We start from the raw sequence: 18605 nt of genomic DNA, 5'->3' as shown, positions 1-18605 counted from the left end.
TCGTCGCCCGGGTCTCCGAGTCGGGAGGTGGGGGTGAAAGAAAGAGTCGAGCGGCTCCCGGCCAATGGCAGTTCTTGAACTTGTACCTAGAGACGTCAGCGCGGCAGGGCAAACGGATGCCACACAGCTGGCTCGGAAGCTTCTCCTCCCGCCCCAAAAAAGGGGCGTGGGCTACGCGAAACCTTGGGCGACGGGAGGGAGGGGCGCGCGCCGCTCCCCGTGAGCCCCGCACCCTCGCCGGCCCGCTTCCCAGCAGTCCCCGCCTAGCGGCCCGTCCCGGGTGAGCAGCCGGGCGCCCGCGCCCCCGCCCCGAGCGCGCCGCTGCCGCGGCTCCGCCCCCTCCCCGAGCAGGCCGCGCGCTCCTGCGGCTCCAAGCTGTGTCGCGGGCGCGCGCCGCCAGCGGAGCCGCAGTTAAAATGGTCCGAGCCGGACCCCGCGTTCCCCGTGCCGCCGTACTGACTGACTGAGCCGGCAGGCTCGCTCCCTCCGTCGCGTCCCCAAAGCTAGCTCCCATCGTTCTCCCGGCTTCCCGGGGCAAAGCATGTAGCCCCCATCCGGCGCCGGGCCGGCCCGCAGCTGACGCCCACCCCCCCCACCGTCGCGTTTGTGCCCGTGTGTGCGTGTGTGTGCGCAAGGCGGGCGACCCCGCCGCCCGCCGCGGGCCCGAGGCCCAACCAGAGAGGGGCCTGCCTCGCTGCCGGGAGCCCGGCTGTCCGGGCCTCCCTACTTCTCTGTCCCGGTCCCCCTCCTCGGGGCCTTCTATATGGGCCACCTTCTCTCGAAGGAGCCGCGTAACCGCCCAAGCCAGAAGAGGCCTCGCTGTTGCAGCTGGTGCCGCCGCCGCCGCCCTCTCCTCAGGCTGCCCCGCCGGACCCCGGCCAAGGCGCCCCCCCAGCCGGCGGCGCCCCGGAGCCGGGACTGCTTCTTCCGCGGGCCCTGCATGCTCTGCTTCATCGTGCACAGCCCCAGCGCGCCCGCCCCCGCCGGCCCAGAGGAGGAGCCGCCGCTCTCGCCGCCGCCGCCGCCGCGGGACGGGGCCTACGCCGCGGTCGCCTCCTCGCAGCACCTGGCGCGGCGCTACGCGGCCCTGGCCGCCGAGGACTGCGCCGCCGCCGCTCGCCGCTTCCTGCTATCCTCGGCCGCCGCCGCCGCCGCCGCTTCGGCCTCGTCGCCCGCCTCCTGCTGCAAAGAGCTGGGGCTGGCCGCGGCAGCCGCTTGGGAACAGCAGGGCCGGAGCCTCTTCTTGGCCAGCCTGGGGCCCGTGCGCTTCCTGGGGCCGCCCGCCGCCGTGCAGCTCTTCCGGGGGCCGCCGCCGCCGCCGCCGGCCGAGCCCCCCACGCCTCCCGAGATGGTGTGCAAGCGGAAGGGGGCCGGGGTCCCCGCCTGCACCCCCTGTAAGCAACCCCGCTGTGGCGGGGGGGCCTGCGGCGGCGGCGGCGGCAGCGGAGGAGGAGGAGGACCTGCGGGGGGAGGCGCCTCGCCGCCGCGGCCCCCCGACGCCGGCTGCTGCCAGGGCCCAGAGCAGCCACCGCAGCCTCTCTGTCCCCAGCGCTCCTCTCCCACTTCGGAAGGTGCCCCCACAGAGGCCGGTGGGGACGCCGTCCGAGCGGGGGGCACCGCCCCCTCGCCCGCCCAGCAGCAGCACGAATGCGGCGACGCGGACTGTCAGGAGACCCCCGAAAATCCGTGCGACTGTCATAGGGAGCCATCCCCCGAAACCCCAGACATCAATCAGCTGCCGCCATCCATCCTGCTCAAGGTGGGTCCGGGCGAGTGGCGCGGGGATGCGCGCTGTCCCCCAACCCCGGCCCCCGCCTCGGAGGTTTTCTCTCTCCTCCCTCTAAGCATGGAGGAGGGGGTTCCCTGACAGCCGGAGACGTCCGAAGGGGAGATTGGGAAGCCAATGGGGAGGATGCCTATGGCATATTATTGAAGTAGAAAAACTTGGAGTCTACTAAATGTCTTTTAATAGCTTGGGTCTGTTGTGCATAATTCAGGGTTCATCTATTATTAGATTCCCAGCCCAGTGGTTTAGAAACTATTCGTAAGTTTTGTGTGAAATATTGTTTTATCACTTGAGCAGTTTACACTGACTGGGTAAAGACTTTGTATATTAGTGTTTGAACGTCTTCAAACAGTATTTTCAGGTTTGATAGCTGCTAGTTGATGTCAAAAAGTTAATTTTATTGATCATTTACCATGATCAGGCACTGTGCCAGAGCTTTATATACGTAATATCTCATTTAATCCTTCAGTTAACTCTGTGAGAGAAATATTGTTAACATCCTTACTTTATACAAGGAGAAACTGGTATTTCAGTGCCATTTGCCTACAGTAGTAAGTCAGGCAGAAGTGGTCTTTGCTCCTACGGAGCTTCCAGTCTAGTGGGGCTTGAAGAGGTTGAATGACTTGCCCAAGGTCACACACAGACAGTAAGGGGCAGCTCTGGGGAATTTAGGCCTCCCTGACTTGAAAACCCTTTTATTTATGCTATGATGTATTACCTTTCTACATTTTAACCCTTACATAAAAGCATACAGATTACCAGAAGGTAAGGACAAATGTATTTTTTGTTGGGGGATAGATGAGTGGGGAAGAGGTAGGTGTCTTGTGGGAGCCTTGTCTCACAACTACTAAGTAAAATTTGCAATTTTGTCAATGTTAGTGCTAGTGCTAGTCACTTAGTTATGTGATAATTTGTAGTAAGCTATTATTAAAAAGTTATTTTTTCCCTCATTTTCTCTCTTCTCTCCCACCCCCACATCTGCAGCTTTCTGAAGCTTAATAAATATAAACCCGGTTACTCAGTGTGGATGATATTTAAGACTAGATAAAAAAACCTAGATAAGAATTTGGCTACTTTTATTGTTACTGAAGTAAGTGTCATCAATTATAATTGTTGACAGTATAATTATATACTGTCAACAATATACTTTGATTAGACTTTTTGCATATTTGTAATCCTGTGTGTTTGGGTCTGTTTTATTGTGATATTAATATTTTTGTAAATAATATAGCAAAGGAGTGGGAAAGCTTACCTTTTCCTTGTGTCCACATGTAATTGTTTAATTTACAGAGGTGTATTTTTGGAGGAGTAATTGCCACCTCTGTATGTTCAGGGTGTGCATTTTAGGGCAGAGGAAACATTCTTGAACCTTTTAAATTAGTGGATGACATGGACAAATTAAATATCAACGAATACTTGGTATAGAGGTTTGATTGCTGTCTTGTTGTTTGGTAAGTAAAACTGTTTAAAAACAAAACAAAAACCAGGTACTTCCCACTTTCTACCTAAACCATTGTTATTTCATGAAATAGAGAATATTAATACAAAAACAAAAAAAAAGAAAAAAAAGGTGGTAGGACATGATTTCATAATAAAGAGACTTCTTATAGAACAAGTTTATTTCATTTGCTACATTCTTCTTTTCCATATTTTTGCTAGGGACTGTTGAAAACCTGATGTAAGGGGCATTTGGGGAAATTACTCATTGGACTTACCCTATTGTGTTGGAGTATTTAGACATGTTATATAGATTTCCATTACTTGTATTAGAAACTTGGATAAAGATACTCTGTGTGGTTTTCATGGTCCTGGTGGTATTCAGCACAGAGTGAGTGGGACTGTCTGGAATGAATTGAAATCGAAGTTTTTTAGTGTTTACCAACCGAAGTAGAACTTTTGGGGATAAGTCTTTGGGGGGCAGAGGCTCTGGTGACATAGATAGTGTTCATTGCTCTATCTTCTCCCCTAAGTGCAGTGCCTGGCATTTAATAGCACTCAGTAAATATTGATGAACAAGTGAATGACCAGGTTTTTAGGAAGTCTGAGCTGAGACTCTGGGTGAATATGCCTCGCCAATAAGGGAAGTCTCTAAGAAGTGTTTTCTATCCTGAGTTGTTGTTTTGAGCCGCAGTAGAGCCATTGGATCGTGAAGAGTTTCTGGCTCTGTTTAGGCTTGGAGAAGAGAAGACTTAGGGAGCTATGACAATTTTCTTTACAGTACCAGAGAGTTGTTGCACAGAGAGGCACAAATCCATTACCCCCATTAGAAAGTATGTCCTGCTTCCCTGATAATGGGCCATAACTTATATAATTGTATTGCTGTGGCTTTTGTACCAGAAGTTACTACAGTTGTAGAAAAGGGGGATGTGGAGGGGAGAGAGTTTGGGAGAGAGACGTGAGGAAATGTGATTCAAAGATGTTTTTAGGGAAGTTGACTCAAACTACCATACTTGCTCAGTTTTTTCCAGGTATGGCAAAAGCAAAAGAAAACTGAATTCTTTCTACTGTGGTTCATATGCAGATTTTTGGCTCAATATCAATAGGGCTTTTTCTTTTTCAATTTTACTTTTATGTAAGTAGTATTACTTGCCTTAAAATATTCAAATAATGCCCGTAAAGCGAAAGTTGGCCTTGGTTCACCCCCTACTCTCCTATCTAGTATTCTCTCCAGAGGTCACTAACCACTGTTACCAGTTTAGATTTTTCTTCTAGACTTGTACTGTGGAGTACAGTAGCCGCTAGCCACATGTTGCTATTTAAATTTAAAGTAGTTAAAATGAAATAAAATTTAAAATTCGGTTTCTCAGTCACAGTAGCTGCGTTTCAGGGATCAGTGGTCATGCGTGGCTGGCAGCTACGGTACTGGACTGTGCAGCTCCAGAATATTTTTTTCTTTGTAGAAAGCCCTGTGTAAAACTTCATAGCCTTTTTCATAAATGGCATCAAAATGCACATGTTCTGCAATTGTTTTCATTAACAGTATGATTTGGAGGTCTTTTTTTATTAGTGAGTATATGGTTTCCTTCATTCTTTTTAACTGTTGTATAGTATCCCATAGTATTATGCCATACTATATTTATTTCAGTATGGTATAATTGGATGTTTTCAATTTATTACTACTGTAAACAATGGTAGTAGATGTTTTCTATGCACATGTGGCCATTTTTCTAGGGTAGATTTCAAGAAGCGGAATTTCAGGGTTGAAGAATGTGATTCTCTGAAAATTTAGAAAGTCCTTTCTCACTATAGGAGCTCTGTAAACATGAAATGAATTCTTTCTTAAAATGGAAATTCTTTCCTTCATTGGAAATCATAATTATGTAACTTCAGGAAGAGACCTTTGAGGTCATCTTGTCACTCCCTACTTCTTATGCATGAAGAAACAGGCCTGGAGAAGTGAAATGGCTTACCGCAAGACGTTTCAGATAGTGAATGGCAGACCCTGGGCTAGAACCCAGCTCAGTGTTTCCAGGTTTAGAGATCTTTTCAACATATGGTGTAAAAGGGCTTAAATAGTCTTCTCTCAGAATTTTATGAAAGAGATTCCTGAATTAGGGGGTGGGGAGAAGCTTACACCAGCCAACATCTAACCATTATGAGTCAGAGGCTAATTTTATAATTGGGTCTGTAAGGTTGAATTGTGTCTTTAAATATTAGAAATTTGAGAAGCAGGGAATGGCTCTTCTAAGGTCAACTGTGGGAATAGCATTTTCTAAAGTACTTAAACCTGTTACATATGATCTTGGACTGGTAAATGGATTGTTTTGGATCATATAAGCTAGCTTCAGTCTTTGCTACCTGTTGCCTTTATTACTTTAAGCAACCTTACCTACTGATATCACAATTAGATTTTTTTTTTTTTTTAAAGGATTTTCTTATTTATTTATTTATTTATTTATTTATTTATTTATTTTTGGCTGTGTTGGGTCTTCGGTTCGTGCGAGGGCTTTCTCCAGTTGCGGCAAGCGGGGGCCACTCTTCATCGCGGTGCGGGGACCGCCCTTCATCGCGGTGCGCGGGCCTTTCTCTATCGCGGCCCCTCCCGTCGCGGGGCACAGGCTCCAGACGCGCAGGCTCAGCAATTGTGGCTCACGGGCCCAGCTGCTCCGTGGCATGTGGGATCTTCCCAGACCAGGGCTCGAACCCGTGTCCCCTGCATTAGCAGGCAGATTCTCAACCACTGCGCCACCAGGGAAGCCCCACACAATTAGATTTTTATATAGTGGATCCACTATAACAGTTTTACCAAATGATAGCAATGGAATATTTTTCTTTAAGTAGTAGCTATTTGAGTAACTGGGTATTTTGAATCTATATTTAAATTTTAGAGGCTTTGTATGCTATATATTTAGATATCTTGCTCTCTGTCAGCAGACTCTTTCTTTCCAAAGGAAACCAGGTGAGAGACCCAAAATCTATCACCACCATTAGAAAACCACTTCACCAGGAATGCATCTCTGATAATGTATCAGTAGTTATTAAATCTGTATTTTTATAGCTTTATTACGAACAGGTTGCTTTAGTGATCAAGGAAGAGTTTTATAAGAGAAATGTGCTTTGGAGGAAAGCTTATGTATCTGATCTATTTTTTTCAGATATGAAAACAAGGATAAAAGCAATGAAAATGGGAGTTGAAGAAAAAAAGTAATGCGACTTTTTAAAGCTTTGAATGTAGATTACTAGTGGGTAAGAGGAACTAAGTTACATGTAGCTTTTCGTGAGTGCTTTGACTTAAGGCTCCAGTACCAGGTAAATTCTAGAAAGTATGTCTCTGGAGTTCTAGGGATGGTTTAGCCAGTGCTAAAATGGAGTGTCCTTAGGAAGTCAGGTTCAAGATTGTTCTTTGCTGGAGAATGCCTAGTAATCTTGGATAATTTAATCAAATCAGGCTACCAAAAGGTGAGATTTTTTTTCTTCTCATTTTGAGAAGTCTATACATTTTGGTGCCTTGTAATGAGTAGCTGTCAAGGGGGGTAACCTTAAGCTGTTCTTTACCAACTTAAGATACCAGGTTGTATAAATGATAGGGAATGTAAGGGAAGATATGTGAAGGCAAATATGGAAGTATTTAATATTAAAATAATAGTTTCTTAAAAAGTTACTTACCTTTGGTTAAATATCCTGTTTTATGCTTATCAAGAATCTTGAAGCAACAAACATATATTGTCCAGCACTGGGAAATATAGCCATTATTTTGTAATGACTTTAAATGGAGTATAACTGTAAAAATATTGAATCACTATGTTGTACACCTGAAACTAATATATTGTGAATCAACTATACTTCAATTAAAAATAAAGAATCTTGCCCAAGTCTTGGCCAATTTGGTGTTCAAGTGATGTGGTAAGGGCATCCATGTGGTGGAAGAAGCTAGCAACAGTGATGGGAGATTGGTTACATACATACGTACATGCATGCATTCCCTCGCTCTGCCCTCTGAGAGGGTCTTTGAGCAGCAATACCCAAAACAGTGAGTACACTCAGTGTCCAGATCTTAGCTTCTAAATATCATTCTCTGCTAAAAGGAATCAGTGTTCCTTGGAGAAATGACTGATTCCAGGGCTGGGACAAGTAAAGCATAAGATGAGCTTGGAATATTTTGAGCCAGAATGCAAGGAAGTGCTCAGAGAATAATGGAGATATGTCAAAAGAACACATTATTTCATAGTGTCTCCTCCCAAAATACTTAAAAAAAAGAGTCTTGTTTTATTGAATTCTGTGACCTGGCTTTCGAATAAAACTTATTCTTGTGTAAATACCTGACTTTGCTATAGGCTAACACTCTATGTAGTAACAGTTGGGGGTTTTATTAGTTTGCTGTGCTTTAAATTTTAATGATTAAATTGTGAGAAATTATTTTACAGATTAGGAAATAGTTTTAGAATCTGTGACTTCCCTATGGCTGTACGGTTAGAAAAATACCAGAAAGGGAATTCCCTGGAGGTCCAGTGGTTAGGACTCACTGCTTTCACTGCCGGGGCCCAGGTTCAATCCCGGGTCGGAGGACTAAGATCCCCGCAAGCCCTGTGTGGCGAAAAAAAAAAAAAAAAAAAAAGTACCAGAAATATGTTTTGTGTCTCTGTTTTTCTAAATGGTGCTTTATTCAACAGACTGTTTAGTAAATTTTACTTTCAAGCTTTTGGCAAGCAATATAAGTAGAATATTTAAGAAAGAGGCAAGATATGATGTACATAGGAAAAAAATTGAAAAGGCCAAAAAAGTTAAACTGACACAGAGAAGATAGCCAATATAAAATAGCTACACAGATTTACTTCTTATATTTCTATAACTTGCATACAGTCTGCATGCTCATAAGCCTTAACTCCTTTTTGTAGTAATACCTGATAGCAGATAAGATCTCTTCATCAAGAAGTGAAATGGCCAAATGTAGGTGTTGGCATGGTTGATTTTTAAGTACTATAAAGGTCTGTGGGATATGTATGACCAAATGTTAAGCAATGATACGTTCTCTGGAAGTTTTTTTAGTCTGAAGTATCTTCTGATACCTAATATCAATGCCTCAGTCAAAAATAGAATCTTCAAGTTTTAGAAATATTTGGATATTGGCCTGGTAGTGATTAGTTCAGATTATATCAGTAATGTGGCTTGTACATTTTCTGGTAATTAATAGCTTAGTTGCATTGTCCAGATCTGCCAGTAAAGATCAAGAATATTAAGCAGGTTTTCAACCCAGGTCCTGACTAGAAGTCATTGTTGTTTCCCAATATCCATTCCCCTTCTCTTCTTTTTAGTGACAGTACCCATCGTGTTCTAGTTAGGCACATGATCACCTAACTAGAGACTTTCTTAGCCTCTCATATAGGGGTGGCTATGTGACTAAATATTGGATAATAGGATGTGAGTGGAAGCAATGTATATGACTTCCAGATCACACTATAAAAGGCAGCTGCTTGTCCTTTGCTTCCTCTTCCCTTTTCCAGGGCTAGACCACCTGGATTAAAAGAGTAACCCATTTTCAACCCTATAAATTCGGGCAGTGATGAAAGAGCAACAAGATGTAAGATGATAGATCCCTCGATCTAATACAGCCTTAGAGTACCTACTTGGCTTGGACTTCTGTCACGCTCAAGACATTGCTAACAGGCCTGTGTTAAAGTAAGCAATTTCCTGGCTTGATGCAAGTGCCATTTCAGTTTTTTCATTGTCATTTTTTCCTCTTTCTTATTTAGCAAAAATATTCCAGGCCAGTCCTTTACAGACTTATGTTCTCTTTCTTCAAAGCAACCTTTGAAATGTTCTTTCTCTTGAATCTCAGATGATCCAAAGATAATTCAGAAATGCCTTTGACCATATAATCTTGAAACCAGTGAATAAATCTCATGTCTTAGTGTCTCCCACAGAAGCCTAGGTACATGTGCACAGATGTTTGTTAAATGAGTTAAGAAAATAGCATGGTCCATGGTAGTTATTTTCTGAGGAGTTAAGATAGGGGTGAGATAGCATTTTAATGACAGAAAGAAAAGCGGGAATGTTTAAACACGTGTTAGTTAATTATTTCTGTTTAACAAATTATGCAGTTTAAAACCACAAACATTTATTATCTCATATTTCCTGTGGGTTAGAATCCCTTTGTGGCTTAGCTGGGTCCTTCTGATCCAAGGTCTCTTATGAGGTTATATTCAAGGTGTTTGTTGGGGCTACTCAACTGGGACTTGAGAATTTTCACCCAAGCTTACTCGCATGGTTTTTGGCAGGCCTCAGGTCCTTACTGGCTGTTGGCCAGATGCTTAAGTTCCTTGCCATGCCATTTGGGCTTCTCCATAGGGCTAATCACATAGAGCAACAGAGTCAAGAACACTCAAAATGGAAGCCACAGTTTTCTTAATGTAATCTCTTCTGCCATACTCTGTTCATTAGAAGTGAGTCAGTAAATCCAGCTTACCCTCAAGAGGAGAGAATTACACAGGTGTAAATACCAGCAGGTGGGGTCATTGAGGGCCATTTTGTAGGTTGCCTACCACAAACCATATGCAAAGATCTATTAAATATGCATTGGTATTTTAGCTGAGTATTTTGCTTTCTTACTTTTATCCATCTTTGCTGGTACTGGTTTTATCTTCACTCACTTATTAATTTCCTTTCAGCTGAATAAATAAGACCCATCTAGATCTATCTAGATTAGTCAATTTTCTGTTAATGATAACAATCATCTCACTTTTACAAAGGAGAAAACTAAGGTTCAAAGAAGGTACTATCGAAAGTCAGACATATTTTAAACAAGGTGTTTCTTGGTTCCAGTGACTATGTTCCACGAATCTTCTATTTGTTAAGGGACAAATTAGCCCTTTAAAACCATGTAGTCCTTTAACCTTAAACAAATGATCCAGTCTCTCTAAATCTCTCTAAATTTTCTCATCTATAAAATGAGGGAACAAGCATTAAAAATATCCACCAGAGAGGGACTTCCAGCTTTGGCTGTATGAAGAGTTTGGTGAATCCTCTCCACAAACACAAAATAAATTTATATATATATAATAAATAACTGGGAAAAGTTGCCCAAAACTATTTGGGCTTTGGAAATCGACCAAAAGCACACAACAAAATGAGACGCATTTATTCTTAGGAAAACTACTAGAGCTTCAGGTAAGAATAGTGGAGGTCTACACCACTCTTGAATGAGGCCCCTACTGTACCCTCGTACCCCAGTACCTTTGGCAAGAATCAAGAGTTTGGAAAACCAGCAGCTTAGGTGTCTTAAGAGGGTAACTTAGTTTGGGGCAATAAGTAACCTGTATTTGTCAACTAAAATTGATGAACTTGTTAGGAAAAAAATGGTGAAAACCCACATATTTGCAAGTCTCATGTTGTGGTGCCAGTTGGGATGAGTGGGGGACGAGCTAGGAATTTAACAGGCAGACCTTGGAAATGAGAGAACCATAAAGGGATAATAAGCTCTTCACATATCCTTGGCTTACTCTGAAACTATGCATATGTGCAGGGGAGACTTGAGAGTATCTAGCAGAAAGCAAGGGCTAAAGCAGACTTGAGTATAAGCCTTGAATATGCTTTTCCCATCCCACGCACAGATTGGAGAGCAGACTTGAGATGTTTGAGCATATCTTTGCCCAAATAACTAGCTGGAAACTAAGCAATTTAGACACAGGTTGACCTCCCTAGGAAGCCAGGCTAAAAAAAAATATGAATAAGAATTAAAACTTGAGCAGAGACATTCAAACTTCAGGGGACTCATATCCTACCATTTAAGGCCAGGGAAATTAAAGTTGAAAAAAAATTCTGAAAAGTAAATCAAATTCCAGAGTTGCTACAGTATGTTATCTAAAATGTCTGGTTTTGAATGAAAAATTGAGACATGTAAAGAGACAGAAAAAAATGGAACCTATACTGAGAGAAAAGAAAGCAGTTAATAGAAACTGAGTAGGCACAGATATTAGACTTAGATTTATTAGACTTTAAAAACTTTAAACTGCTATTATAAACATGTTAAAAGAATGGAAGGAAACATGATTTAAATTATAGAAGAATATGACAACATTGACCCAACAAATGGGAAATCTCAGTATGAAGAAGTGGAAAGTATAAAAAAGTATTCTTTGATACTGTTGCAAATAGAAGTGCTTTCTTATTTCATTTCTGAATTGTTCATTGCTAGTATACAGAAATATTTGCTTATTAGCTCTAAATTTTTGTGTGTATTTTTTTTTCTGTATATAAGATCATGATATCTGTGACTATAGAACATTTTAATTCTTCCTTTCTAACCTGGATCCCTTTTGCTGCTTTTCTTTACATAATTGCCCAGGCCAGAATCTCCAATACGATGTTGCATAGAAGTGGAGATGGTAGAAATGTTTTTCTTTTTCCTCATCTCAGGGGAAAACATTCAGTCTTTCACTATTAGGTATAATGATAATTGTGGAACGTTTATACATGCCATCTATCACATTAAGGAAGTTTCCTTTTATTCCTAGTTTTCTGAGTATTTTTTGTCAAGGAAGGTATTGGAGTTTGTCAAATGCTTTTTCTGCATTAATTGAGATGGTTGGGTTTTTTAAACCTTCATTTTATTAATATGGTTAAATGGATTAATATATTAAATGGATTTATTTTTGCATGTTGAACCATCTTTGCATTCCTGGGATAGATCCCACTTGGCCATGGTGTATGATCCTTTTAATGTGCTGCTGGATTCAGTTTGCTAATACAGTTGACCCTTGAACAACATGGATTTGAACTGTGCAGGTTTTCTTACATGCAGATTTCTTTTCAAGAGTAAATACTGTAGTACTACATGATACTTGGTTGATTGAATCCATGGGTGAGGAACTGCATATAGGGAGGGCCAACTATAAGTGATACTTGGGTTTTCGACTGCATTGAGGGTCAGCACCCCAAACCTCTGTGTTGTTCAAGGGTCAAATGTATTTTGTTAGGATTGTTTGCATTTAAATTCATAAGGGACGTTGGTCTATAGTTTTCTTGTGACGTCGGTCTATAGTTTTCTTGTGATGTCTTTGGCTTTGGTATGAGGGTAATGCTAACCTCATATAATGAATTAGCAAGGATTCCCTCATGCTCCAATTTTGGGAAGAATTTAAGAAGAATTTGTATTTGTTCTTCTTTAAATACATCACTATTGAGGCCATCTGGTCCTTGGTCTTTCTTTGTTAGAAGTTTTTAGCTTACTGATTTAATATTTCTACTTGTTATAGGTCTATTCAAATTTTCTATTTCTTCTGAGTCATTTTTTTGTAGTTTGTATGTTTCTAGAAGTTTGTCTATTTCATTTAGGTTATCTAATTTGTTGGCATACAATTGTTCATGATACTCTCTTATTCTGTTTTTGTAAGGTTGGTAATAATGTCTCTATTTATTCATGATTTTAGTAATTTGAGTGTTTGCTTTTTTTTTTCCTCTCTTGGTTGTGTTCTTAGCTTCTCCCATATCATACTTCCTCTTTAGGACAGTCCATAACAATGACTCTTTTAATAATGACCACTTGTACTTAAGATGGTTTTCTGTTTTTAAAGTTGATTTTTCACGGCTGGAAAGGCAGCCACCCCCTTGCCTGTTATGCCCCCTCGCCCTTCACACAACACACTTTCACAGGGAACCTGGTGCTAAACCACTCGTAGATGACCTGCTTCTGGGTCAGGGTGTCTTACATAGCAGAGCAGCTCCCTCACTGCGATCTATTTAAAGTCAGCCCTCGACAGAAAGGATAAATTAAAAAAAAAAAAAAAAAAAAGGGTAATTTTTTTCTAACTGATAAAGACCTTTTCATTGCCTTTAAAATTTTTAGCACATATTATGTGGTTCCTTTTTTATTCACAGATATTTTCCAATTTATCCCTGGATGAGCGTTGCCTTTCTGCATCATTGGTTTGCAAGTACTGGCGTGACCTTTGTTTAGATTTCCAGTTTTGGAAGCAGCTGGATCTTAGTAGTCGTCAGCAGGTATGGATTCTAATTCTAAAGAAACACTCAGGTTGACCTATTCAAAAAATATCTTTTTCCTCCTCAGAAATCACTTCTTTCACGCTGTAGTTTTTCAAGGTAGTTCAAATGACTGTAATCTATAATTCTGTGCTTTAGTAATTTTTTTTCAAATTCAAGTTGAAGCTAGGTTCCTATGATGAAGAATACATTTTTTAGTTTGGATTGGTAATTTTGGGTTGGTTCTTAATCCTCTGTGTCTTAGTCCTCTTCATCCCCCCCGGTTTTTACTACCTTTAGAAAGAGTTATTAAACTTTTCATTTTTTGAAGGGATCATTTTATGAATATTAGTTTAATAGTAGAAAATAAGGCAAACATTTATATAGTACTGCTGACGTGCCATGTACATACTGTTCAGTGAGCGTTATATGTATTCATTTGATCAGCAATCCTATGAGTTGATACTATCATTATCCCTATTAATTTATTATTATTATTATACTTTTCATAACAGTATACTTATAATGTTATTTTGTGTGAAGAAATGGAAGCAAAATGGAATAAGATAACTTATTTTGTTTTAATTTTCATTTTGATGAATTTTCTAATCCTCCCTATTGCCCGACTGCCAACATGTTTATATGGTGGCATAAATTAGGAAAGAAGATAGTTAATAGTGCTTATTACAAACAATTTGTTGGACTTGTTAAATTCTTCCCTTAAACTTGGTTTTCAGTGCTTGGCATTGGAAACATTAAAAAAAAAAATCCAATAAGAATAGGATTTTATTGGACTACTAAACCGGCTCTAAATCCTTCCATGATATTGTTAGTGATGTGCTGGTAAATGTTTAACAGCTGGCTTTCAAAAACAAATGAGCAAAGAAAAAGCCCTGATTTGTTATATTTTCCAGTTTTTGTTGTACAAATACTTGTACCATGACCAGTTTCAAGCTACCAATGTGATGTCACTGAATGTAGTGATATGACTGACTTTGAAAATGGTATATACTATATAGACTTTTGTGATTTGGTACAAGCCAACTCCAACACACCACTGGTAGCATTTGTGTGTGTTTATAAACACATGTACTTTAAACAAAATAAGCAAGTTCCTGAGCATTTGTGGATGAGTTTTCTTTTTGTTTTTCTGCCTCATTGGTAAGAGGTTAAGACAGTTATAGAATTAGTCATTTACCTGTCCAGGTTCATGAAATTTGTGTCCAGGGGGAATGGTGAATATTTAGTTAGTTGTGGCTGGTACAGTGGAGAGAGGTAATGTGAAGTAATCCATTGGCTCTTTACTTCATTAGTCTTGGTTGTCTGAGCTATTTGTTACAAACTCAGACTAAGAAGAGCTTTTCCCCTCTCCTGGTAGTTAGGTCTGGAGGTGAAAAAAGAAAAAAGGAAAAAAAAAAAAAGAGAGGTATGTTGTTTCCAACAAGCATAAACAAAGGTATTTTCAACCTTGGCTCTTACTCCCTGTATCCCTCAACACTCTAGTTCTTTCCTTTTTCCTTTTTTTTTTTTTTAACAAATTTATTTATTTTATTTATTTATTTTTGGCTGCATTGGGTCTTCGTTGCTGTGTGCAGGCTTTCTCTAGTTGTGGTGGCTGGTAGCTACTCTTCATTGCGGTGCGTGGGCTTCTCGTTGCGGTGGCTTCTCTTGTTGCGGAGCACGGGCTCTAGGCGCGCGGGCTTCAGTAGTGGCACGCGGGCTCAGTAGTTGTGGCTCGTGGGCTCTAGAGTGCAGGCTCAGTAGTTGTGGTGCACGGGCTTAGTTGCTCCATGGCATGTGGGATCTTCCCGGACCAGGGCTCAAAACTGTGTCCCCTGCATTGATGGGCGGATTCTTAACCACTGCGCCACCAGGGAAGCCCTTCTTTTTCCTTTCTAAATTTCATCATGTGCATTTTCTCTCATCATTATTTTTACACAAAAGACTTGAATAATATTAACTCTGTTTTCTTTTTTTGGAAATATGATTGGGCAGGGAATGTGTAGAGGTTGGTTTTTAAAATTTGTTTTAAGAATTGAGATGGCCATATGAATTTTTCAGCAGATGAATTTTAAGGTTACTTATATGTAGCTTTGAGTCTTCCGAGAAGAACTTTTTTTAATGGACTTCTATGAAGTCTTCAGTGTGCTGAAACCCAAAGTGATACATTGTCTAAGCTATGGATTTAGTTATATGTAATGTATTCTGATAGAAGTAGTAAAACAATTGAAATTTATATACTTTGGTAGGTATCATCTCATAATAAGTGTGAAAAGTCAAGAGTCATACATCATGATGGCTGATATATACTATTTGTTGGGTTAAAAACAGAACCAACTCCAAATCTCGATACAATTTTGTTTGTGGGGAGTTTTTGGTGAGTTTGAAAGTTTAATTAAAGTATGTTTTCCTAATAAGGAAAGATTTTTAGGCGTTTAATGAAAACTAACACATACATTATCACTTGGTGTTTTCTGACACCAAATATGTGTTTTTGTCCATTCTGACAACAAATTTTCTGACACCAAATGCGTGTCCAACAATTCAGTTCAATTATGACACTAACTCCTGGAGTTAGTGCAGACCTCACAGGTTAAGGGCTCAGTCCCATAAGACTGTCTCCACTTCATATGCCAGTCACAAGTCCTAGGAGCCACCTATACTTTTGACTCACCAGCTGTAAATTTGGAAGTTCCCCCAACCCCCTCCTTAGGTGTGATAATTTGCTGGAATGATCAGAACTCAGGAAAATACTATGTTTACTGATTTATTATAGAGGATGTAAACCAGGACCAGCCAAATGGAAAATATGCATAGGGCAAGGTACGGGGGGAGAGAGTTTGGAGCTTCTATATTGTTTACATCCACATCGACCTCCCAGCACTTTGATGTATTCACCAACCCAGAAGCCCTTCAAATCTCAGTGTTCAAGAGTTTTTATAATCCAGTCTCCAGTTTCCCTTCCCTCCCAGGAAGTCGGAGAATGGGGCTGAAAGTTTCCACCCTCTAATCACATGGTGTTTTGTCTTTCTGGTGACCAGCCCCCATCCTGAAGCTATCTAGGGGCCCCAACTTAAGTCATTTCATTAGTATAAACTCAGGCATGGTAAAAGGGGCTTGTTAAAAATAACAAAAGACATTCCTATCACTCAGGAAATTCCTAGAACTTTAGGAGCTCTGTTCTAGGAACTGGAGACAAAGACCAAATATACTTTTTTATTATACCACAGTTCTTATTATGCTTTAATATTAAGTAAGAAGGTTTTCTTTTGATTGTGGTTTTTATGCTATAATCTAATTATTATATTATTTATTGGGGAGAATTTAATAAAAGAATAGAATGTAAGTTTCTACTTTTAGCAGATTTTTAAATTTATTGCTTTTCTTCTCTCCTCTCATAGGTCACGGATGAATTATTGGAAAAAATTGCATCAAGAAGTCAAAATATAATTGAAATCAACATTTCTGATTGTCGCAGTATGTCTGATACTGGCGTGTGTGTTCTAGCATTTAAATGTCCTGGACTTCTTAGGTATACAGCCTACAGGTGTAAACAGCTTTCTGACACCTCTATTATTGCGGTTGCCTCTCACTGTCCTTTACTTCAGAAAGTTCATGTAGGCAACCAGGACAAACTTACTGATGAAGGACTCAAACAGGTAAATTTTAGCATCTATAAAATGGTTTTACTTGTATTAACTCAACATGTTTTCTTGCAGCAACACTTTGAAAGATTGCTATGTTGTAGCAACATACATAGCAACATACGTATTGTAATGTTCAGAGACTAAAATAAGTCATCCTTTTTATGTATCTATGAATATTTGGGTTAGTGAACTAGAGTGCCATGGCTGTAATTGATAAATTAACTTTTTTGTGTTTTTTAATAAGTGCCTGAACTTCTTTGACCAGCCATTTTATTAATTTATTCTTTTGTTACTTAAATTTTATACGAAATTTTGCTTTAGGTAATACAGTATGCAGTTTGGGTCAGCATGAGGTTTTAAAAATTAACTTTTAATTCCTCTTTTATGTTACTAGATGACATGCTTACATGTTTTAAAATATCTTTTAAATGGAAGTCCAAGTTAAGGAGTATAAAATGAAGAAAAAGATGGTAATTACCTATATTAGGCACAATAATTAGATTAAATATAGTATCATGTGTATTTTCTGGTTGATTCACTTTCTTTGGAAATGGTATTTAAGGTTACTTGGCTCAGAGTGGATATTGAATGGATTCTGTGTACCAGTCCCTGAATCTGTGAATATTTTGAATATTTAGTAATGTTCCCTCTATTGTACTAGGCACTTTTTGTATTTTTTATTTAACCTTTGAAATAACTTTGTGGAAATAGTTGATATTAAACTCATTTTGTAAAGGAAGAGATTAAGGCTTAGAGAGATTAAGAAACTTGCCTAATGTGTAGTAGAGAGTGGACCTGGGATTTGAAGCTTGGATTCTCCAAAGCCCTACTGCCCTACAGTCTTTCCAGTTTTCCATGCCAATAGATTGTACTCTTCTAGACCTTGAATAAAGGAGCCTGTTCCATGAGGGCAGAGGTGCGCACATTTACCACTCTACCCACAGTGCCCTTTGCAAACATTTGTTGAAAGAAAGAATTAATAATTCCACTCAAGAACTTAGTCAGAACTATTTTTTAAGTTTAGAATTGAGATGCAGTCCTAATAGTTCCCAGGAAAAGCAGAGTATCAGTAAAGTCCTAGACTTAAGTCTGATCTGAGACGAAGTCAGAAATAATATGAAGATCCCTAAATTTATTTATTTATTTATTTGGCTGTGCTGGGTCTTAATTGCAGCACGTGGGATCTTCATTGCCACGTGTGAGATCTTTGTTACGGCATGCAGGATCTTTTTAGTTGCAGCATGTGAGATCTTTTAGTTGTGGCATGCTGGCTTTTAGTTGCGGCATGTGGGATCTAGTTCCCTGACCAGGGATTGAACCTGGGCCCCCTGCTTTGGGAGCGCAGAGTCTTAACCACTGGACCGCTGGACCACGAGGGAAGTCCCTGAAGATCCCTAAATTTAAACACTGCATATGAATTAACTGAAAGCTCAGTATTAGAAGAAATTTGGAAAGACTATCCTAAATAGTACTAGGTGTGTCAATCCAATTTATGTGTTAAGGATCCTGCAATTTATAAGGGAGCCTATTTTGTCTGCACAGGCTAATTGTGCAACAACAGTCTTACCTGTTGTAATATTTGTCCTGATCTATTTCTGCTATGTACAGGATTATTCACTAGCAAAGCATTTTATGAAGTTCTTAAGTCTGTTAAAACAAATTAATCTTTGAGGTAAATTATAAATTTTATAGACATGGTGTGATTTTTTTGTGACGGAAATTTCCCAGCAAGTTATACTTCACAGTGAAACATTTAA

General features: G+C 40.4%; 1 protein-coding gene across 4 annotated transcripts in view; it reads left to right on the top strand.

Moving 5' to 3' along the window:
* The first annotated feature begins 621 nt into the window (after positions 1-621).
* Positions 622-18605, top strand: part of FBXL17 (F-box and leucine rich repeat protein 17) — a 470181-nt gene continuing 452197 nt past the window's right edge. For 3 of the 4 annotated variants that reach the window (XM_057540929.1, XM_057540930.1, XM_057540931.1), the window contains exons 1-3: positions 622-1759; positions 13100-13222; positions 16603-16860. In XM_057540929.1, the coding sequence (XP_057396912.1) occupies positions 764-1759; positions 13100-13222; positions 16603-16860 (1377 nt within the window). In that variant the 5' untranslated portion in view covers positions 622-763. The remainder of the gene's footprint in view (positions 1760-13099; positions 13223-16602; positions 16861-18605) is intronic. The other variant, XM_007192078.2, reaches the window with a different exon arrangement.

The sequence above is a fragment of the Balaenoptera acutorostrata genome, chromosome 2 (genome assembly GCF_949987535.1).
Source record: "Balaenoptera acutorostrata chromosome 2, mBalAcu1.1, whole genome shotgun sequence".
Classification (NCBI taxonomy): Eukaryota; Metazoa; Chordata; class Mammalia; order Artiodactyla; family Balaenopteridae; genus Balaenoptera; species Balaenoptera acutorostrata.
Note: the sequence above shows the minus strand (reverse complement) of the source record. Positions and strands in the feature narration are given on the sequence as shown.